Source organism: Hyperoodon ampullatus (genome assembly GCF_949752795.1).
Source record: "Hyperoodon ampullatus genome assembly, chromosome: 10".
Classification (NCBI taxonomy): Eukaryota; Metazoa; Chordata; class Mammalia; order Artiodactyla; family Ziphiidae; genus Hyperoodon; species Hyperoodon ampullatus.
In genome coordinates this window covers 81020815-81044209 of record NC_136923.1, presented here as the reverse complement: position 1 = coordinate 81044209, position 23395 = coordinate 81020815, and the positions used below count along the sequence as shown (strand labels likewise).

The 23395-nt window shown below is 44.7% G+C and overlaps 1 protein-coding gene across 1 annotated transcript; it reads right to left on the bottom strand.

The window, feature by feature from the left end:
* Positions 1–861: 861 nt before the first annotated feature.
* Positions 862–1941, bottom strand: PAQR8 (progestin and adipoQ receptor family member 8; the record flags this gene model as incomplete). Its single annotated transcript, XM_079713329.1, has 1 exon — positions 862–1941. Exon 1 carries the CDS (start codon positions 1924–1926, stop codon positions 862–864), a length of 1065 nt encoding a protein of 354 aa, XP_079569455.1. The 5' UTR covers positions 1927–1941.
* Positions 1942–23395: the final 21454 nt, after the last annotated feature.

Here is a 23395-nt window from a genome sequence, read left to right as displayed (position 1 = left end):
AATGCACAGGTATAAAACAGAAGGGTCCCATGACACCAAACGGTATCCATGCTTGCTGGCTGGACCTCCTGATGGCTCTTGGCACTGTACTTTCTATTACCGTTTCCATTAGTATTATATGAGAGTAAGTTTCCTGAATGTCCACATGGATCCAAGCATTTCCTGGAAGTATGACTGCTTCATCGTCCTCTCTATCATCATGCAAGGTACAGATGGGAGTGAACAGCACTTGGGAGAAAACAGCCAGTCAGACATCATCCTGAGAAAAGGGTCAGTGCTAGAGTGGGCCAGAGAAGGGACCAGAAGTCAGATGAACTGAGTAATTCACAATGTCTGAGGGTTTTACGGAATCTTCTTGAAGATTCTGACTTCTCCACCCCGGACAATCTGAAATCCAAATGAAATCGGGTCCTTGGGTCAATGTACCCAATTACCAAAGACCAGTATCATAGAAGAATGCTCATTTCAATACAGTGTGGTCCAGCCACCTCCTAACTTTTCCAGTCCAGTTGGATTATCCCTTTAGACCAGGCCTTGCCCCTGGAGGCCACAGTCGGAATTCTACTAAATTTTCAGGCATGAAGATGGTTCTTAATTCAGTGTCCAGTGAATCTTAGCCAAGGTCCCTTCCCTTCCTGTGTCTCGTAAGGCTACAGCCCAGAGGATAAAGGAATACTTTCATTCACAACAATAACAGCAAAACTCTTGGACCCTTTGGCTTCCTAATGCCACAGTCATAGCCACCCTTGGAAATATGTACTCATTTAAAAGCCTGCTCTAAAAAAGTCAACTCCTACTGTTGATTCAAGTTTTCCCCAAATCATATCAGGCCAACTCCACACCACGCCCCACCTGCCGGCCTCAAGAATCTTTCTTGGTCAGTCTGGCCTTGATTTTTTGCCTCAAGAAGGCTGCAGTGGCTGCACTGCAGGTGACCAAAAAGAAGAAGGAGAGGCAGGCCATGTAGATGGTCAGGGGGCTGTGGCGCTGCAGGAAGATCTCCTGTCGCCCCTTGTAGTCTAGAAGGATGGCCTCGAGCTGGGACAGTGTGCAGACAGACAGAAAGGCGTGGAAGATCTGATGCCCGTGGCCCACGATGTCACAGGCACCCGGGAAGTATTTCTCCGGAACTGGGCAGGAGAAGAAGTAGGCACTGACCAGGAAGAAGACAATCTGAAGGGAGTGGTACCAGACCGCCTGCTCCTGGCAGCCAGACAGGTGGCACAGAACCACGCGATGTGCCACAGGGCTGATGTCCAGGATGAAGGCCAGCCCCGCCGGCACCACCTGACAGATTTTCCTCATAACCGGGTAAGGCCTGCAGTAACGGTACTTAGCGTAGCAGCAGCCGGCGCAAGATAACCAGCCACAGAAGGCGGCTGCGGGCAGGAAGAAAAGCCAGAAGTGCTCGTACCAGGCCTGGTCGGAGGTGTAGAAGAAGTGGACCAAGGCACTGCCGTACTGGTAAACGCTCACGCCCACGTAGTCCACAAAGTAGAAGGTGTAGTGGGAGAGCTCGGACTTGGACTGCAGCAGGTGGGCCAGGAGGCTGAAGGTGAGGTAAGTGATGGAGGACAGGACGTAGAGGAGCAGGGGCAGGGCATGGGCAGAGGTCCACGGCAGGCCCTCGGCCTCCACAAAGGCCCAGAACCGCAAGAGGACGGCCAGAGCCGCCAGCAAGTGGGTCCAGACGTTGACCACCTCGTTGTGTTTCTGAAAGAGGCTGAAGAAGTAGTAACGCCACTCGTGGCCGGTGGGGCGGTACCCAGCATGGATGTAGGGCTCCCGGAAGAGCTGGGGCACGTCGGTCTCCGGGACGGTGCCGGGCATCTTGGGCAGCCCATCCTCCAAAATCTTGGGCAGGCGGCGCAGATGCTGTCCACTCACGGACAGGGTGCTCAGACGCTCCAGGATGGCAGTCGTCATGGCTACACGGGGATGCAACCTACAGGAAACAGAGTGAAATGGGCAAAGATGCGGTGAGGGGGTGCTGAGCAAAGACAGCGAGGGAACTATGGGTTTGCTAGTGCAGCTGGGGAGGCGGGACTGCAGACAACTTCTTTGAGCCTCCTTTTTTTTTTTCGTATGTAGAATAATAAAGTTGGACCAAGATCGCTTACTGCTCTGACATTCTGACTTTGTCTCTACTGCTCACTACAGAGTGAGGCAAAGTCACATCTTGTAAAACGGGAATGTCAGCCACCCCATTTTAATGGCATCTAGAAGGTAAGTGAGGGTACCTTTAAAGCTTTCGAGTTTGCTAGATAATATTAAAATTTAACCCTCAGGGCTTCCCTGGTGGCGCAGTGGTTAAGAATCCGCCTGCCAGGCTTCCCTGGTGGCGCAGTGGTTCAGAGTTCGCCTGCCGATGCAGGGGCCATGGGTTCATGCCCCAATCCGGGAAGATCCCACATGCTGCGGAGCAGCTGGGCCCGTGAGCCATGGCCGCTGAGCCTGCGCGTCTGGAGCCTGTGCTCCGCAACGGGAGAGGCCACAACAGTGAGACGCCCGTGTACCGCAAAAAAAAAAAAAGAATCCACCTGCCAATGCAGGGGACACGGGTTCAAGCCCTGGTCCAGGAAGATCCCACATGCTGCGGAGCAACTAAGCCCATGCGCCACGACTATTGAGCCTACGCTCCAGGGCACATGAGCCACAACTACTGAGCCCACGTGCCACAACTACTGAAACCCACGTGCCTAGAGCCCATGCTCTGCAACAAGAGAAGCCACCGCAATAAGAAGCCTGCACACCACAATGAAAGAGTAGCCCCTGCTCGCCGCAACTAGAGAAAGCCCGTACGCAGCAATGAAGACCCAACACGGCCAAAAATAAATAAATTAATTAATTAATTTAAAATATCACAGTGAGCTACAAACTCAGTAAAAATCGCTAAAATTAAAAAAAATGTAATCATCAGACAGGCTCTATCAGTACGAAGTTGTTTTTTTTTTTTTTTAAGGAATGGTATAGCAAGAGACACTGTTCCATTTTATTTATAACAGTAAGAAATTGGAAAGAACTTTCTTGTTCAACAATAGGAAACTGGTTTTAAAAAATCATAGAACCATAATTTAAGCCGTAAAACAGAATTGTGAGCAAACCATAGAAATATGTTGTGAATGTATTTAATGACATGAAAAGATCTAGCTGTATATTCATTGTCTATTATCCCAATGTCTTCCTAGTGGAACCTAGTAGTTTTCTCTCTTCAAATCTCCTATACTTCTTCATCCATCCTCACTCAGCCTAACCTTTTTCCTATTTTATTGAGAAAACGCAATCAGAAGAGACTTCTGCAATCTACTACCACAACGTTTACCCACCAGCCAGCATTTCTGTCACATATGCTCCTCCCCTGTTTCAATGGCTGGAACCATCTTGGTGAAGACCAATCCTTCACTTAGACATTATATTCTGTCCCTTAGCGCCATCCATTGAAGAGTTGCACATCATTGTAATGACACAAGGGGGCGCTTTATTTTTTTTTTTTTTTTTTTATTTTTTATTAGTTTCTGTTTTATAACAAAGTGAATCAGTCATACATATACATCTGTTCCCACACCCCCTCCCTCATAAGGGGGCGCTTTAAATGAGGGATCTTGTAAACCACTCCAAATCAAGTCTCGAATAGTCTTGAACTGGCATAGATAAAAGCACTCTTCATCCATACAAAGCTTTTTTATGTATTTTATTTAGTATGAAGTATTATATCGAAATACAAAAATTATCAATGTTTATATTACTAATAAGAGCCTACATTTCTTTTTTTAAATTTTTTTATTTTATTTATTTATTTTTTATTAGTTTTTGCTTTATAACAAAGTGAATCAGTTATGCATATACATCTGTTCCCATATGCCTTCCCTCTTGCGTCTCCCTCCCTCCCACCCTCCCAAGCCTACATTTCTTGAGCACCTAATCTTAAATTACCCACTAATTTCACTGGGAACTTGAAAATCTGAGATAAGCAATAGTTACTGGAACCTCAAGGTCAAATGAGTCATCAATCAGGTTGGTAAAAACCAAGGCATATTCTGAGAAATCTTTTTTTAAATAATTAATTAATTAATTAATTAATTAATTTTTGGCTGCATTGTGTCTGTGTTGCTGTACGCGGGCTTTCTTTAGTTGCAGCGAGCGGGGGCTACTCTTCATTGCGGTGCACGGGCTTCTCATTGCAGTGGCTGCTCTTGTTGCGGAGCACAGGCTCTAGGTGTGCGGGCTTCAGTAGTTGTGGCACATGGGCTCAGTATTTGTGGTGCACGGGCTTAGTTGCTCCACGGCATGTGGGATCTTCCCGGACCAGGGCTTAAACCTGTGTCCCCTGCATTGGTAGGCGGATTCCTAACCACTGTGCCCCCAGGGAAGCCCTATCCTGAGAAATCTTAAGAGCTGAACAAAATTAACATGTAGCCTAAATTTAATGAAATCTAATTGCAAAGATTGTGTGTGTATTTTTTTTTTAACTATGCTCTGGAAAGCAAGTGGTTTTGAACTTGCCTCTCCTGAGAACCCAAATCTGTATGCAATAAATTTCAGCCCTCACAAATGTTTAACTTGGGCTTCCCTGGTGGCGCAGTGGTTGAGAATCCGCCTGCCAATGCAGGGGACACAGGTTTGAGCCCTGGTCCGGGAAGATCCCACATGCCGTGGAGCAACTAAGCCCGTGCACCACAACTACTGAGCCTGCGCTCTACAGCCCACGAGCCACAACTACTGAGCCCGCGTGCCACAACTACTGAAGCCCGCACGCCTAGAGCCCGTGCTCTGCAACAAGAGAAGCCACCGCAATGAGAAGCCCGTGCACTGCAATGAAAAGTAGCCCCCACTCGCCGCAACTAGAGAAAGCCTGCGTGCAGCAACGAAGACCCAACACAGCCAAAAATAAATAAATTAATTTAAAAAAGAAAAAGAAAAAAAAGCATGTGGATCAACCATAGAGCTTTTTCAGAGCAAGGACTGTCTGCTCAACAATACTCCAGTCTACCAAGGCCACAGAGGAAGAATAAAATAAGACCACCTACCTCAAGCCACTTACAAGAAGAGTCAAACTTCACGAATCAACAGCCACCACCAGACCGCACGTAACAGAGTGTTAAGTGGAAAGAAATACAAACAGGCCTCTACGGAGCAGAGCTGCTCCTGGGAGGATAGGACTTACACATGTGAAGGGGTGAGGAGCGGGCCTTCCAGGAAAGGGGCAGAACACGACCCAGGATGCTACGGCCTCTGTGGGCCCACGAGCAGAGGGACCGCTGCGGAAGAAGGAGGAAGTGAGTGCGGCGGGTGGCATGGCATTAGCGAAGTGAGTTTAGGTTTGATGTTGCAGAAGGAAGAGGAGAGGTTTCTCATCCCTGGAGTTTTTTTTGGTTTTGGTTTTTTTTTTTTTTTTTGCTGTACGCGGGCCTCTCACTATTGTGGCCTCTCCCATTGCAGAGCACAGGCTCTGGACACGCAGGCTCAGTGGCCATGGCTCACGGGCCTAGCCGCTCCGCAGCATGTGGGATCTTCCCGGACAAGGGCACGAACCCATGTCCCCTGCATCGGCAGGCGGACTCTCAACCACTGCGCCACCAGGGAAGCCCATCCCTGGAGTTTTTGCTTGTTCAATCCCTATGTCACCTGAGCTCGGGGGACTCATGCTATAGACCGGTACCTCCTCTCCTGGCTTAAGTGACACTGCCCTCTGTGGTCCCGCCTCTGCTTTCTTCTCCCATCACCCTGTCACCTGTGGCGTCTGTCCCCAGGGTTCCACCATCAGCCCCCTTTTCTGCCTCTGGTATCTCTCACACAGACACTTCTGCCATGTCCTTGGCTTCAGCCAGGCCCTGTTATCATAGCATCCCCAAATACATGCCTCCAGCCACATCTTTCCTGAGTTTGGATTCAAATATCCAGCAGCTCTGGTTTTGTCCAACTGAATATCCCACGGGCATTTCAAATTCAACCTCTTCAGCCTCCTCCTTCAGCCCAGACTTGACCCGTCCCTACCTCTGATCAGTCATGGAGGCCTGTTGATTTCATCTCAACGTTTCTGGAATCCACTTGTCCTTTCCATTTTTACTGCTCCCCCTTGATTTGGGCCTTCAAGATGAACTTGTGTTGATGAGGAAAACAGCGGTCTCATAACTGACCTTTCTTCCTCAAGAGATGGCTCCCCCACCTCACATCCCCAAACCCGCCCTCTAGTCTCCAAACCACTTCACGGTGATAGTGTAAAAGCGGAGACTGATCACCACTCCCCTCCCCAAAGTCCCTCAAGAGCGCACCATTGTTTACCACACACACTCTCAGCCCGTGCAAACAGGCCCTTCTGTAGACCTCCTTCCCCGGTCCTATTCCAGCCTCCTTTCCCAGAGCCCACACCCAGGCCACTTGGATGGCCTGGATCATAACACTGGGAGTTTTTCAAAGGTGCAACACTCTCTATCTCCCCTGTATGCTTCTGCACACAAGGGCGGCTCCAGCAACCCCAGCTCATCAACACTCTGCTCAGGCGCCAGCTCTGCCTGTGGGCTTTCCTAACCCCAGGCTGGATGAGGGTGCCCCAGCTCCCACCTACCCTGGCCTTGCCTGCCCATCACACTTCTCTCCTGGGGCCCTGACCCTTGGTAATGAGCTCACTTCCCACCACACCCGGCTGCTTTAAGGGCAGGGGCTGTGTGGCATGCAAGTTCCTATGTCTAAGATGATATGTGGCATATAAAATAATCATACACCTAATCATGATTTACTGAACAAATAGTTCTTTAGGCCCAGATGTATGGCACCAATTTCCTTCTGTTCTGCCAGGTTAAGGGAAAAAAAGAAATAATGGTTTGCAAGTCGGGAAGTCTGGATGTTAATATTTGCTCTATACAATGAGCTATGTGGCCATGCCCAAGACATTCAGCTACTCAGGGTCATTTTCCTCATAAATAAGGGTGGGTGGGAGACAATTTCCTGTCTCTCTACCTCCCAGGAAAAAAAGAGAGTCGATAATGATAAAATGGGCAGTAGCTGAGTGATGCTTTGAAAAGGCAAACCATGCACATTAAAGTACCAGCAATATTTGAACTAAAGAGCACACAGAAGGGTTATAATTTAGTAATATATATATATTTTTTCTACCTTATAATTGATTTTAATGCAACCTTTGAAAAGGAATTTAATATTTTTGGTTACATTTCTGGGATTCTTCCAACTGCTTTATTAAAGCTTTAATTAGATTTAGATTATAATGGGATTGGAATTAAAAGTTCTATTTCTTGAGTACAACATCTGCACCATGAATTCAGTTAACATTCACAAGAAAGTGTTATAAAATGTTACATCATGCCTTGGACTATTTAGGGGTCCAATCTTAAAGTTTTATCTCAGGTCCTCCTTTAAAACTATTAATAATGCTAATAGTTTTACACCTAGAGTATGCCACCTAAAAGCTCTGTGTTTGCGAAACGGACATAGTTTGGTACTGATTACATTTTATCTGGAGGCCAAAAAGAGGACTCTAAAGCAATGGTGTTCCCTGATCTATTACAAGGGCCCTATGGGAACTGACCACAAACTCGGAATAGCTGTTTCCCTGGAGAAGCTCTGGATGAGGAATTAGCAGTTCCAGCTCTACCAATGACTATGGGATTTTAGGCAAATCACTCAACTTCTCTACACTTGTGTCTTTGTCCATAAAACTGAGGGTATAATCTCTATAAGTTCTAATGCTAAGAAATTCTATAATTCATCTGGACTATGTTTTGCTTCGTGCTGAAGATCCAGCAGTGTGCTGAAGTCACCAACAAACAGATCCTGTGACATCACCTCATGTCACGGCCTCATGAAGATGTCAGGAAGGTGGCCTGCTGGTTGTTGGACAGAGAACAAAAGAGCAGCAATTTCCATCAAAGAGGGCAGAAGAAACGCTTCCAGAATCCACAGAAGCCCAGCCTCCCACAATGCTGCAAAACCATAAATGGCTGAGAAGGAACAGCAGCCAAAATGCCAGCTTGATACCCATTTATAAGGCCTGGAACCCTGCTGTGAGCAGCCTTTGGTCTGACCAGAGACAGAGGTGCACTTGCAGTGGCCTCAGACAACCCCAGGACCTCCTCAGTCATCCATCAAGTGAGAGGCTGCTGGGCCCACACCGATCTTTGCAGCCACATCTGCCAAGTATCATACCACTGTTTATAAAGTCATATTTTAAACAGCGGCAGTACCAGCAGAATCCTATTATGAGCAGATACAATTTTAACATGGATTCAGATTCACCAACCATTAATGCATATCCACTCCATATTTAAGAAAACCTAAAACACAAACAGCATTTCAACATCCAAAAATGGGAGATCTGATTTAATGATGATAAATCTATACAATAGAATACTACACACCCATTAAAATAATTATGTAGATATATTACACTTATTGTTATAGAGAGATACGCAGGACATAAATGTGTGCTCCATTTGTTTCTCACTGCAGTCTCCCCGACACTTAGAACAGTGACTGACCAGCACAAAGTAGATGCTCAACAAAGATTTTCTGAGTAAATACATGAATGAAAGACATTAGTACAAGGAAGAAGCAAATTAAAAGTATGCATCCCATTTTTGTAAAGATATACCTATGGCACAGAAAAAGTATGGAATTGCAAATAATCAAAACATCAATACGGATATTGCTAAGTGGTGGGATGACAGGGGAATTTTACTTTTCATCTGGAGTCGACACTATTGTTATAGTACTTTTGGCGATGAATATTTACTCCTTTTGTAAATGAAGTTACTGCTATTCAACAAATAGGAATATTTGACAGAAATCTGTAAAAACTGGTAAAAAAATTAATTAGTACAGTTAATTAGTACATCCTCCCCCCACCTGCCAAAACACCCCAGCATTGTAAAGGAATACATACTTATTTGTATTATTCTGTGGATTTTGAGCTCAACTAGTTAGCAGATCATGTAATAAAGTTATTGTCAGGAGTGTCGACTAGAGAAAAAACACACAACCTAAAAGTTGAGAATTATGTTTTATTCGGGGACCTTACTGAGGACTATAGGCCAGGAGTCAGCCTCTCAGATACTCTGAGGATCTGCTCCAAAGAGGTGAGGGAGGAGCCTGGATATATAGGAGTTTCTGTTGGAAAAACAACAACATGTAGCAGAACATCGCAAGATCACTGCTAATCTCGAAAAACAGACATCTCAAGTTAATGATTTTAGTGCTTTTCTATGTATGGGCAGATGCAAGAGTCTGGGCTCATTGAAATTATTCCTCTGATTTGCATCTTAACTATGTAGGGCCAGTATCCAGTTTTTCTCCACCCTGAATTCCCCTCAGGGCTCACCACAGGGGCAGCTGCAGTGGATGAGGGCTTGATGGTGGACAACATCCACCGTTTACTGGAATGGCAGGCAACACTTTTGTCCGCAGGAGTAACCTAGCTATACTTGCCACCACGGATGTAAGCTAATGGTCATGGGGCTGGGGGCGCGGGGTTAAAGGGGAAAAAAATGTGTAACATCTGCTGGTAAGGCAGCAATCATGTTCTCTTAGCTTGGGAAAACCAGTATATGCAATATTGTCGCAAGACTTTTCCCGCAGCGCACAAACCCAAACAGAGTTAAGAAGGGAGTTGGGGCTTCCCTGGTGGCGCAGTGGTTGAGAGTCTGTCTGCCGATGCAGGGGACATGGGTTCGTGCCCCGGTCCGGGAAGATCCCACATGCTGTGGAGCGGCTGGGCCCGTGAGCCATGGCCGCTGAGCCTGCGCGTCCGGAGCCTGTGCTCTGCAACGGGAGAGGCCACAACAGTGAGAGGCCCGCGTACCGGAAAAAAAAAAAAAAAAAAAAAGAAGGGAGTCAATCCCCCACCTCGTGGGCACCTGACGCGGCTGAACCCTGCCTATAAAAAAAGGCAAGGCTCCGCCTAACATGGACAGGAGAAAGAAAAGACAGCCTTATAATTTGCTGCTCTGCCCTGGGGATTTTTCTCTTTCTCCAGCTGGAACTCTCAGCTGGGATTCCTTGTATTTTCTTTTTTGTTACTTCCCGTCCTTCCCACATCTCAGCTCACCTCCTCACTTGAGCAGGTACTATTTTCAAAACGCATCACTACAGACCCAGAATGCACCACCCACATGCAATAAGTAGTATCTGTGTTTAATTCTAGCGGGAGAATTCGGAGGAGCTGGGAACAGTTTAGAATGCGTTGAGCAGTCTAAGGTCAAGGGCCAGGCTGGCTGGTATGGTGATCCTTTTCTTTCAGAAACTGCTGGTTTGGGTAAAGGTAAGCTCTGATATCAGAACGACCTGTTAATTAAAGCCTGGGGACAGGAAGCCTCCCAGGACTTTCCACAATAGTGTAACCGCTGGCTTCATTCGGCATGGTCTGGCTTCAGCTATGCAGCCTCTCACCTGTAGGAAGCTTCATCACCTATCGGCAAACCTGCTGGGACCCGGGCCAGCCCAGGTGAACTCCGAACAGAGCCACAGATTGCCATTGGCAGGAAATCAATACTGGAAATGTACTTTCCATAGCAGAAGAATCTGATAACCAAGGAAAGCCGGGTTGGTGCACTGTGTAAGGAGTTTGGCATTTCCTAGCAATTCTACGTTAACCCCTTTGCAGCTAATGCTGTACACTCTCCTGGCGGTCCCAAGACCTTGGCTTTTTATTTGCTACCAAGAATCAAGCAGGTCGCTTCATTCTCAGTTTCTCTTTAGACAGCCTCAAGGCCTTAGTTCAATCCCACATTGGCCATGAAGTTTTCTCCAGGTCATCTTAATTTCTTTCCTCCCAGAGTGCTTACCTACCTACTCCACACATTTCAGTTAGCAGAACGTCTGGACTTACGTGCTACTTCCCTGCTGTGTGTGCAGAGAGCCCTCCTGGGTTGCAAGTTCCCTGAGACAGAAACACGGACTTACCCATCCTTTCTTCCTCCTATCAGCAATTATCAGAGGAAAGGTGGCCCAGAATGTGTCAATGGATGATTGTTCAAAAACAGAGTGAAAGAAGACTCTCCTTTGGCCCTCTTTGCTTCTAAAGGTAAAACCGGTGAGATTTTAGACAAGGAACATGTTAGGGATTTTTCAATAGGAAACAACATCTGACTTGGATGTTGTTTATCTGGGTGTAGTTCATCCACTTGGGAGGTATCCATAACAATATTTAAATTGTTCACCGGATTTCCAATCACCAGATGACTTTTAGTCTATTTCCTCCTATCATTGGTACTTTTGTGCCTAAGAATGCCTAAGCAAAGATGCAGGGAAGGGAGGCCAGGCAGAAGAAAAAGAAAGTAAAAGAACATTGAGGCAGAAGAAAACTAAAGTAAAAGAACATTGGAGCAGGAGTTAGGAGACCTAGTTTTTTTATTCTCACTGCATAGAAAAAAGCAGAACAGACTGTCCTGGTTCCCTGAACAAGCCACACACTTTGCCTCGCCAAGTACCCCTCTACGCCTGGCAAACCCTGCTTCTCTCTCAAATCCAGGCTCAGCTATAACCTCCTCTGTGAAGTTTAGCAACAGATTCAAGCAGAATTAATCACAACCTGTTATATCCCCTTAGCCTTATGATGTAGCTGGTTGTATGTGTGCCTTCTTTACATTAAATTGTGAAATTCATTGAGTTGCACAAGGAAGTCACTCAAGGCATTAAAAAAATCTATGTTTGTGTTACTTCATTGTGAGAATAACTGAGGCATGGAGAATTTTTTTTCGAGTGTCCACTATTATCTTTTTATGCATATAAAAATTTGCATTTTTAATTTTTTAAAAATAATTTTTATTGAAGTATAGTTGATTTACAATGTTGTGTTAGTTTCAGGTGTACAGCAAAGTGATTCCATTTTACATACACATATATATATATATTCTTTTTCAGATTTTTTTCCATTATAGGTTATTAGAAGATATTAAATATAGTTCCCTGTGCTATACAGTAGGTCCTTGTTGGTTATCTATTTTATATATAGTAGTGTGTACGTGCTAATCCTGAACTCCCCCGCCCCGAGACACAGAGAATTGAAGTGATTTATTCACAGCTCTAAACCGAATCAGCCCTAAGGTAGGGGCACTGCTTCTGACTTTCGTGCTCAAGAGCCCAGCCACCTAGGTCTCCGAAAAAGAAAGCCCATAAAACACAAATGGAATAGGAAGAGCTGGATAAGACGTGGGAGCCCGTCTGCCTGTGAGCTGACGGCAGGCTAGGAATCCTGGCTCCCGCTGGGACATCTGGCTATGTTGTCCAGAGCCGTCTCCCAGGACACTCCAGCAGGCTCTCCTAAGGGAACCCCTCTCCACTATGGCCTTTTCTACAATTTGAAGGAGAAACTCATAATCAGTAGCTGAGCTGGTTAAAAATCCTTAGTTATTCCACAGGCGAGTTTCAGTGGAAAAGTTGATTATTCAGTTCAGACCAACAGCTGTGAACCGTTGCACTGCTCTGGTCTTCATCTCCATCCTGTTACAACCCGGCTTGCAAAAAGGCAGTAGTGGTTTCTCACTCGGGGTTACTCGAGCCCCAGGATCTCAGATTTGACATTCCTCCTTCCTGAGCACAATGCTCCTAATTTCCACCTGGACTATTTCCTCACACCAGCTCACATGTTCCAGGCTCCTCAGAACCCCCAGCCCTTCTGTCTTACTTCACCTGCTTCACGTGCCCCACTGCCATCCCAACGTGCCAGCCCCTTTGCTTCTACCCTGGAGCACTCCATGCCTGCCACCCAGCCCCACCCTGATGACATCGAATTTTTCTGTCTCCCTCACCAGTACTGTGTACTGCTATAAAAAGGCATCAAACATTATGAGACCATGTCATATCCATGCCTTTTAACCTCAACAAGACTTCACTTTATCCATCTGGAGATCCCATCAGCATCTTAAGCTTTGTGTGTTTAAAACCAAACCTCTGCTGGGACTTCCCTGGCAGTCCAGTGGTTAAGACTTCACACTTCTACTGCAGGGGGCGTGGGTTCCATCCCTGGTCAGGGAACTAAGATTCCACACGCTGAGCGGCACAGCCAAAAAAAATAAATAAAAAGCAATCAAAAAATCAAACCTCGGGCTTCCCTGGTGGCACAGTGGTTGAGAATCTGCCTGCCAATGCAGGGGACACGGGTTCGAGCCCTGGTCTGGGAAGATCCCACATGCTGCGGAGCGACTGAGCCCGTGAGCCACAACTACTGAGCCTGCACATCTGGAGCCTGTGCTCTGCAACAAGAGAGGCCAAGATAGTGAGAGGCCCGTGCACCGCGATGAAGAGTGGCCCCCGCTCACCGCAACTAGAGAGAGCCCTCGCACAGAAACGAAGACCCAACACAGCCAAAAATAAATAAATCAATAAATAAATTTATAAAAAAAAATGAAACCTCAGCTGTGCTTAGTTCTGTTACCAGTGTGACCAATCTCCTAGTCACCAAGCCTTGAAATCAAAGTGAAATTTCTCCTTTTCCTCCTTCCCTCACATTCCAGTCATCAAATCCTGCCCCCCAACCTTTTTGTTTAAATTGCAGTATATTCCTTCTCTCACTCCCCTGCAGGCTGGTACACTGCCCCAGCTAAACCATGATGATAACCTCCTAAACGACCTCACCTCCTCCAATCTCTGGCCACAGTTCCATCTCATTTGATTTAGCTAAAGTTCAGCTCTGATGAAGATAATGCCCCAAAGGTGCAGGGAGCCCTCTCCTCTCTGCCAAGTAAAGCTCAAATCCCTGAGGCTGCCGTCAAACTCTTCCCTGCCCTGAGCCACATCCTCAACATTGTCCACCGTCAATTTCATGAAGAACGAAACAGAATGAAGAGAACAGAACATGTTAGGGTGCACCTCACACTTTAAGGATAAGTACTGTCATGAAACTCCTGGTTCCTAAAATAAAATAGATCTCTTACTAAGGGTCACGTTAAAGTTTGAAAACCACTGATCTATATACCATTTACTATTCCTAAACATGCCCTGTGACTTTCATTTTGAAATTACAAAATACTTCAAATATACAGAAAAGTATAAAGGATGATATGACAAACAATTGCTTGTCAAATCTTGTGTCATATTTACTTCAGATTTTTTTTTAATTTTTAAAGGTATTTTTTTAGTCAATATCCTATAAATAAACCATAATGGAAAAGAATATGAAAAGGAATGTATATATATATATATATATATCTGAATCACTGCTGTTCACCAGAAAATAACAAAACATTGTAAATCAATTATACGTCAATTAAAAAAATATATATGCATGTATATAAATACATGCATGTATGTATGTGTATGTGTGTATATATATGTATGACCATGCATACGCATGCCGGTATGTATCATCTATGTCTATAACGCAGGTAACTGGGACCTAGCCTCCTATAATCACTCATTCCTTTCCTTCCTCCCCAGCAGCAGCCACTATACACTGAACCTGGTGTTTTTCATTCCCACTAATGTTTTCATATGAAAACATCATGAGATTATAAAATTATATAACTACATGTAATGATATAATAAAAAATCATAAAATTAAAAATCCAGGGCTCCCCTGGTGGCGCAGTGGTTAAGAACCCGCCTGCCAATGCAGGGGACACAGGTTCAAGCCCTGGTCTGGGAAGATCCCACATGCCGCGGAGCAACTAAGCTCGTGCGCCACAACTACTGAGCCTGCGCTCTAGTGCCCGCGAGCCACAACTACTGCAGCCCACGTGTCTAGAGCCCATGCTCCACAACAAGAGAAGCCACCAAGATGAGAAGCCGGCGTACTGCAACGAAGAGGAGCCCCCACTTGCGGCAACTAGAGAAAAGCGTGCACACAGCAACAAAGACCCAATGCAGCCAAAAATGAATAAATAAATTTTAAAAATTAAAAATAAATAAATAAAAATAAAAATCCATAAACTATATATATTGTTTTGGATATTTTTAACCTTTATATACATTTTGCACCTAATCTCCTGCAGCCTTCTTTCTTTCATTTAATGTTTTGTGTTTTTTCCATATTAATTGCTACCTGATTCTCTAATTGATTCATTTTCTCTGCTGAATATTTTCCAAATACCCCAATTTATTTGTCCATCCTCCTGTGTACGGACATGCAGGTTATTTCCTGTATTTGCTATGACAAACGAGGCTGCAGTGTGGTCTTCGTAGCTGTGGGTCTAGAAGGGGGATTCCCCTTCAGGTCTTGGGCCAGGCTGTTCCCTTTACCTGGAAGGGCCTCCTCCCTGTCTCTACCTTAGAAAACCTCACCCATTCCTGAAGGCACCTTTCAGAGGGTGATTCCCCTATGCCTTCCGATCTACCCAAAGCAATATCCCTTCTCCTGCAACCTGCAAGTTTGTGTCACAAAATGATGTCATCACATATAACTTTGTCCTGTGGTTGTTTGGGTACTTCTATATCCCTAGCAGGCCTTACGGGCAAGCACTGTCTCATGTGGCATTAAATTCCCTCCCCCCAACTTAGAGCCTGGCATGTAGATTTGCCCAGAGTAGACCCTCAATGAATGAATGTGGAGTCCACTGAGCTTTCGTTCCTTCTTTTGCTACTAAGTACTGCTATCACCACGGAATGACTTATATCTAATGACAACAGTATAGACCTAAAGGGTCTATACACCTAAAGAGTGCTACCTTCCCATGAATTATCATTTCACCACCAAGAGAAGCCTGTCTCTACCGGCCACACTCTGTGTTGGGAGAAAATGGATGTAGAGGGGGATACTCAGCTTGGTAACCACCAAGGGCCAGATGCCTGTAGGCAGCTGCTTGTGCATAAAGATCAAGGAAAATATTCTTCCTCCTCTCTTCAAGGCTCCCAAGATACCACGTTTATGCCAAAAATTTTATAAGAATTTTGTTCAGGGAGTTCCCTGGTGGCCAAGTGGTTAGGATTCCAGGCTTTCACTGCCGTGACCTGGGTTCAACACCTGGTCGGGGAACAGAGATCTCACAAGCCGTGTGGCGTAAAAATAATTTTGTTCAGAACTAAAAGCAAACATTGGGCAGATAAGAGTGTTACCAAAACATGGGTGCAGGGGGTAAGGATGGGGCTATTTTTTAGCTTGGTGCTGTGCTTCTTCAGTCAACCTATGCTCATTGCCATCAGCGTAGACAGGACTTAGAGAGGAAGTAGGCTTCTCCTCCCTTCACCTCACCCCTACAACTTTAGCAATGATCGTGCAACTTTAGTCTGGGGAGAGAGTTGCACACAGCATGTGTGTTTTCAGTGGCTGCTGGTGTGGCTTCAGAATCCTCGCCTGGGGCCAGGGTTGTGAAGGGGCAAAGGTGCCTGATACCTACAGATGTTCATCTCCCCTCCAAGTTCAGTGCCGTGGAGGTGGGGGCATGGTGACGGATTTCTTCCTGATTCCAAAGTAGAGATTCATGTTGATTGTACTTCTTCTTTTTTTTTTTTTTTTTTGCGGTACGCGGGCCTCTCACTGTTGTGGCCTCTCCCGTTGCGGAGCACAGGCTCCGGACACGCAGGCTCAGTGGCCATGGCTCACGGGCCTAGCCGCTCCGCAGCATGTGGGATCTTCCCGGACCCGGGCACGAACCCGTGTCCCCTGCATCAGCAGGAGGACTCTCAACCACTGCACCACCAGGGAAGCCCTGTACTTCTTTTTGATTAGACATGGAAAAGATTAAAAAATGAGATGTGAAAAAAATCAATTCAAGAATCCACTGCTGCAAACCTCTTTCAATTTTTTTCATGAGTACAAAGTAGTGGCTTAAATGATGGTAAGTTGATACCTCTTTATACCAGCCTCATAAATTAGTAATGTAACATGTACAGATCACAGGATTTTTCTAAGCAGCTCACTATTCCATGCCATACGACCTACCAGACAGAGAAAAACAGAAGTAAGTACTCTTGAGCTGCACTGCCTAGTTTTGGGTTGACAGAAAGCTTAGCTGAAGCCCTGAAAATCCTAGTTTTATGGAGTTTAAAACATGTATTGGAAATGGGCTAAACAACAACATGCAAACTTAGGTGTAATTAAAAAATCAAACTCCTGACTGTTGTTTCTAGGTTATGGAGTTTGACTGTAGAAAGGGCCAAGTATAAGAACAACCATTTCTCTTTACTGTAATATAACCTCAAGTCTCAGATGACATCTGATTATAATCTGTGCAAAGTGCTACCGGAGTGCCTGGATTGTTTTTCCAGTTGAGTTGAAATGCCCATGTCCACAGTTTCTGCGTCAGCTGCCCACTGCTCGTGAACTTTACAGATACACACCACGTGATCATTGCCCGGGCCTCGCCACACATCATCTGGGGGCCCTGGACGATCTAGACACGGACTGGAATCACAGCCGAGAGACAGACAACTCCTTCCAGGCCTTGCTCAAATCTCATCTTCTCAAGGAGGTGCAGACAAAAAATGTTGCCTGCCATTCCAGTAAACAATCAATGCTGCCCACCAGCGAGCGGCCAGTCACTGCAGCCACCCCTACAGTGAGACTTGAGGGGAATTCAGGGTGGAGAGAAACAGGATACTGGCCCTACAGAGTTAAGATGTACATCTACGGAATGATTTCAATGAGCCCAGACTCTTGTATCTTCCCATAGATAGAAAAACACTGAAATCATTAACTTGAGATGTCTGGTTTTTGTGACTAGCAGTGATATTTTGATGTTCAACTACGTGTTTTGTTTTGTTTTGTTTTGAGCAAAAACTCCCATATATCCTGGCTCCTGCCTTACCTCTTTAGAACAGATCCTCAAAGCTGTCTGAGAGGCTATCTCCTGGGTTATAGTCAGCCCTCACTGAGGCCCCTGAATAAAACTTAACTTGCAACTTTTAGGTTGTGCGTTTTTCTTTAGTCGAAAGGGGCCTCCCCACTGCCCTATTGATCTAATATTGCATTTGCACCCTCCCGAGCTCTCTAGAACCCCGATACTCTGCTTTACTCTTTTTTTGGTTTTCTATTATACTTTTCACCTTGTGACCTAATATATTATAGTCTTTCTCATATTTTTTATAAAATTGTGGTACATACACCTAACATAAAATTTCCCATCTTAACCCTTTTTAGCTGTACAGTTCAGTAGTGTTAAGTACATTCACATTGTTGTGCAACCATCACCAACATCCATCTCCAGAACTCCCTTCATCTTGCAAAACTGAAATTCTATACCCAGTAAACAACAATTCTCCAATTCCCACTTCCTCCAGCCCCTGGTAAACATCCTTCTACTTTCTGTCTCTATGAATTTGACTACTCCAGGTACCTCATATAAGTGGAATCATACAGCATTTGTCTTTCTGTGTCTTATTTCACTTAGCATAACGTCCTCCAGGTTCATCCATGTTGTAGACCATGTGTCAGAATATCCTTCCTTTTTAAGGCTGAATAATATTCATTGTATGTATATACTATATGAATATGTATATACTCATCCACTGATGTACCTTTAGGGTGCTTCCACCTTTTAGACTATTGTGAATAACACTGCTATGAACGTAAGTGTGCAAGTATTTCTTTAAAACTGCTTTCAGTTCTTATGGGTATACACTCAGAAGTGGAATTGCTGGATCATTGGTAATTCTATTTTTTAAGTTTTTGAGGAACTGCCATACCATTTTCCACAGTGACTGCACCATTTCACATTCTCACAATAGTGCACAAGAGTTCCAACTTCTCTGCATCCTTGCAAACACTTATTATTTTCTGGCTATTGACTGTAGCCACTCTAATGGGTATGAGGTTAATATATTATTTTAATTTTTTTAAATTTTATTTATTTATTTATTTTTGCAGTACACAGGCCTCTCACTGTTGTGGCCTCTCCCATTGTGGAGCACAGGCTCCAGACGCACAGGCTCAGCGGCCATGGCGCATGGGCCCAGCCGCTCCATGGCATGTGGGATCTTCCTGGACCGGGGCATGAACCCGTGTCCCCTGCATTGGCAGGCGGACTCTCACCACTGTGCCACCAGGGAAGCCCAATATATTATTTTTATTTATTAAGTTTATTGTCTGTCTTAGCCCTGCTGCTGGCCCAGAATATAAACCCCATTAGCAGAGGTATTTTTGTCTGTTTGTTCACTTATGTATCCCCTGGTACCTAGAATATTACTTGACTTATACAATAAGTGCTCAGTAAATATTTATTGTAAGAATGAGTGAACAAATGGATGAATGAAAGAAAGACATACTGAAAGTATACTGGCTTTTACCTTCCTTGTTTCTATGTCAAAATCTCAGTCTTGGCTTTGACCATCATATATATATATGAACCTCCATGGATGAACCTGGAGGACATTATGCTAAGAGAAATAAGCCGGACACGAAAAGACAAATGCTGTATGATTCCACTTATATGAGGTACCTAGAGTAGTCAAATACATATATATATATGTGTGTGTGTGTGTGTGTGTGTGTATATATATATATATATATATATATATATATATATATATATAGCCTTTATCCAAGCTACTTAGGACATTTTTTTTTTTGGCTGAGCCATGAGGCTTGTGGGATCTTAGTTCCCTGACCAGGGATCGAACCCGGGCCCCCTGCAGTGGAAGCGCGGAGTCCTAACCACTGGACTGCCAGGGAATTCTCCCTTAGGACCTTTTGAAAGCATTTGCTGAGTCTACTATGTGCCATTATTATGTTCAATATTATTCAGATGGAAATTCTGAAGCACCTGGAATTTAATTTGTTTTTGACAGCTCACAAGAAATCCATAAGAAAACCAAGGAGAGAACCCATAGTACACAGAAAACTTAGTCATTACATGGAACGGGGCTTATTTAATGCCCACAAGGTATCTCTGCTCAGCTGTAACAAAGATACCTCAAAATGAATACAACCCACAGAGAGAATTGAGCTTCTTCCACTAAACCTATTTCTATCCCATGTTCCTTGTTTCTGTTCAGTAAATAGCTTCAGCCAGGTGCTCAAGTCAGAAACCAGAGATATATTTTTCCCTCATCTTAACCTGGTCGCCAGTAATAGTTATTATAATAACTCAGTATAAGGAGCACTTATTCTATGCCGGGCACCGTTCTAAGTTCTTTGCATGTTATTAACTCACAATCATTCCTCACAACTCTATGACATGGGGTTTATTCTTTCTACCTATTGTACAGATGAGGAAAGAGGTTAAGTGTCTTGCCCAAGGTCACCTAGACAGGAAGTAGTGGAGCCAGAATCCAGAACCAGGTAGGCTCACTCCAGAGGCCATGCCCTGAATGTCTACCCTATTCAGGAAGTGCTTTCTGTTCCAATCTCATTTATTGGACATCATTCTAAAATGCATTAGTTCACTTTCCTAAATGTGTAAGTGATAATTTTGATAATTCAGAACTGTCCAGGTCCTTCATCTCCTTCTGGATGTCAGTGGTCATGACGCAGCTTGGATGATGGAGGTACCAATGGTCAAGAAGACTGGACGGTGCCTGTGGTGAACCTAAGGATTTACTGGGAAGTTGTTCTTAAATAAAAGTTCTAACAGGACTTTATTTTCTTGTGTTTTGATGTTTTTGTCTTCAAAGTAGAATACGTCAGTAAATATTAGTTTAACTGAAGACTTTGATTAATCAAAGCTACCCTGAAGTAGATACACGGTCATTAATATCAACAAGCCACAGCCATTATAAACACCATTAAGAAACAGACAACTTCTCCTTCTTTGAAGTTGTATTGATCTTGGAGGTAAAGTGAGCTGGAAGGCAGAAGGCCCAAATCCTACTCTCCTCAAATTAAATGAATCACATACTTAAAAATAAACCACAATCCTTCTGGCACCAGTAGCGCCATCTGTAAACTGAGAATATTAAAGGCCAACAATTTGATATTTCTGAATTAAAGTTGAAGGAAAAAAAAAAAGGATGTCATTACAAGCCTAAGACAAGATGACTACAGGTCCAAAAAGTGTCACTTCCAAGTTTTAAGCTTATTCAGTGTCTAACAGCCAATTATATAAGCTCACCATCAAGTCAGCATTCAAATAAGATGATTTTAAACTCCAAAGAGTGCGTTCTCAAGTCCCAGGGTGCCGGTAGAAAACAAAAGACACAGTACCAGCCAGAAGCTATTCCAGCAAGTTCCACAGATCATATGGTCTTGGGAAGAGACAAGCACTTATTGTTACGAGAAAAATTCAAGGTCAGCACAGTACTTGCAGTTCCACTGCCCCAATGCTCCCTTCCACAAAGGATTGTAGTATCTACTGAAAAGTTGCAATTATTCCCCAGCTCGCTATTTCAGCCTCACAGGCCACTTATCCACACCAGAGAATTCAAATACTTTGGATGTTCCTGAATAACAGCAAATGATGTTTTTTGGCTTATTTTTATATGATGTCCTAAAAGATGGAGAAAGTAAAGAATAATAGTAAGCCAGGAGTGATTTCAGCTTAAGTATGATTTTTAGATAAGCATTGCTAGATAAAAGTACACACTTAGGAGAGGGATTCTAAATCTAACCTGATTTTTTGAAAAATACCTTTAGAATACTTGGCCAATCCAATGCGTTCTTTGACCTGTACGGTTTTCCCCCACTCCCTTCCTCTGCCCTCACTATACTGTTGAGACTTCTGAAATGGAAAAAGTACCTCTGCTAGTCCTTGCTGGTAAGTCAGGGCACTCCAAAATGAGCTTTTTCTTACGAAAAGACTTTTCTTGACATTTTCTTGTAAAAGAATGTACCGTTGATTAAAACAAGAGAAAACCACACTCATGCACACCAGCCTGATCTTAACCTCCCAGACAGCAGCTCGGCATCCCCTGTTAACCATCCTGGAGACAGCCAGGCCTGCAGCAGCCCTTGCAGCTTCTGCCTGACCAGCTTATCAGATGGTAACAATTTCTGGTGACTACAGACGGGCCCAAACCATTCCTTACAGCCCTGTACATTATCTATAATATGGTCATAAATACTTATAACATCTTCTGTCAAGGAAGTCCTGTTGCTTCACAGGCATTATCTTAATGCCCTCCAGATGTCTTCAAAAGGATGTTAGTCAGCTGAGAGTGAGTTAATTATAACCAGGCACTAAATTTCTCCTCCTTGCATCTCATTAAACTACACTGAATCTAAATTCAGCTTAATACAACTGCTCTACCAGATTAGGAACTCCTAAAGAACAGGCTTTGGGCTCCCATTTCCTTTATATTCCCTTTGGGCATTAAACATTCTGGTTCTCCATAAAAAGGATGACTTTAATTAGTCTTACTGACTCACCAACCAAATTACAAACCCAATCTACAAACCCACTATGGGTTGGAAAGGGAGAGTCACGACCTTCAATTCCTCTGTGAACAATCAATGTTTAAAACATTTTCCCCATCATCTGCTTTCCAGAAGGGGTTTAGCATGCTTGAGTGGTAACACATCCCCTCTCTTTAATCTGATTCTTGGTGAAAGAGGAGAGAGTTGGTCCCTTGCTGTTAGGGACCTAATGTGACCACAGGCAGAAAGGCTCAAGAGATTTTAGTGTGGGAAGGGCTTTAAAGACCACTTACTTAGGAAAGGGCACAGAGGGGTCAACCCTAGGCCACACTCTTGGTAACTGGCTTCCTGGGGTCCCACACTGAGAGGCATTCAGGCCCCCGTGAGCTCCAGAGAAGATGCTGTGATCGATGTACAAGACTGCCACCGCTCCTGGGGGACACCAGGCTCAGAAGGGGGCCGTGGCACAAAGCCATGTATTTGCCATCCCTGAGCTGACTCTATGATGAAGAGCTAGCAACTCACAGTCTACTGTTTTCCTTAGTTTTCAAAAAGTAGAAGTCACAGCAATTATAAAAAATTATTTCAGGGACTTCCCTGGTGGTCCAGTGGGTAAGACTCTGTGCTCCCAATGCGGGGCCCAGGTTTGATCCCTGGTCGGGGAACTAGATCCCACATGCATGCTCCAACTAAGAAACCCGCATGCTGCAACTAAGAAGTCCGCATGCCGCAACTTAAAAAAAAAAAAAATCCCACGTGCCACAACTAAGATCTGGCGCAGCTAAAACAAACAAACAAACAAATAAATAATTTCGAAGATTTGCAACAGCAAAGGTTTAAGGAAAATAGATGTTCCCTGAAAAAGACACAGGCTGAGGTCCTCACGGACCCAGAAATTGTTACCGTCTGATAAAGTGGTCTCATGGTGTTCCCAGAGAGAGTCAAAGGTGGAATTTCTAGGCTCGTCCTCACCTGCACCCTGACAAGGGCCACCATTTAGTGCTTCACAGGCGACAGGATTAAGAAGGGCTGGGTAGGGCTTCCCTGGTGGCGTAGTGGTTGAGAGTCCGCCTGCCGATACAGGGGATGCGGGTTCATGCCCCGGTCCGGGAAGATCCCACATGCCGCGGAGCGGCTGGGCCCACCTGTGAGCCATGGCCACTGAGCCTGCGCGTCCGGAGGCTGTGCTCCGCAACGGGAGAGGCCACAGCAGTGAGAGACCCG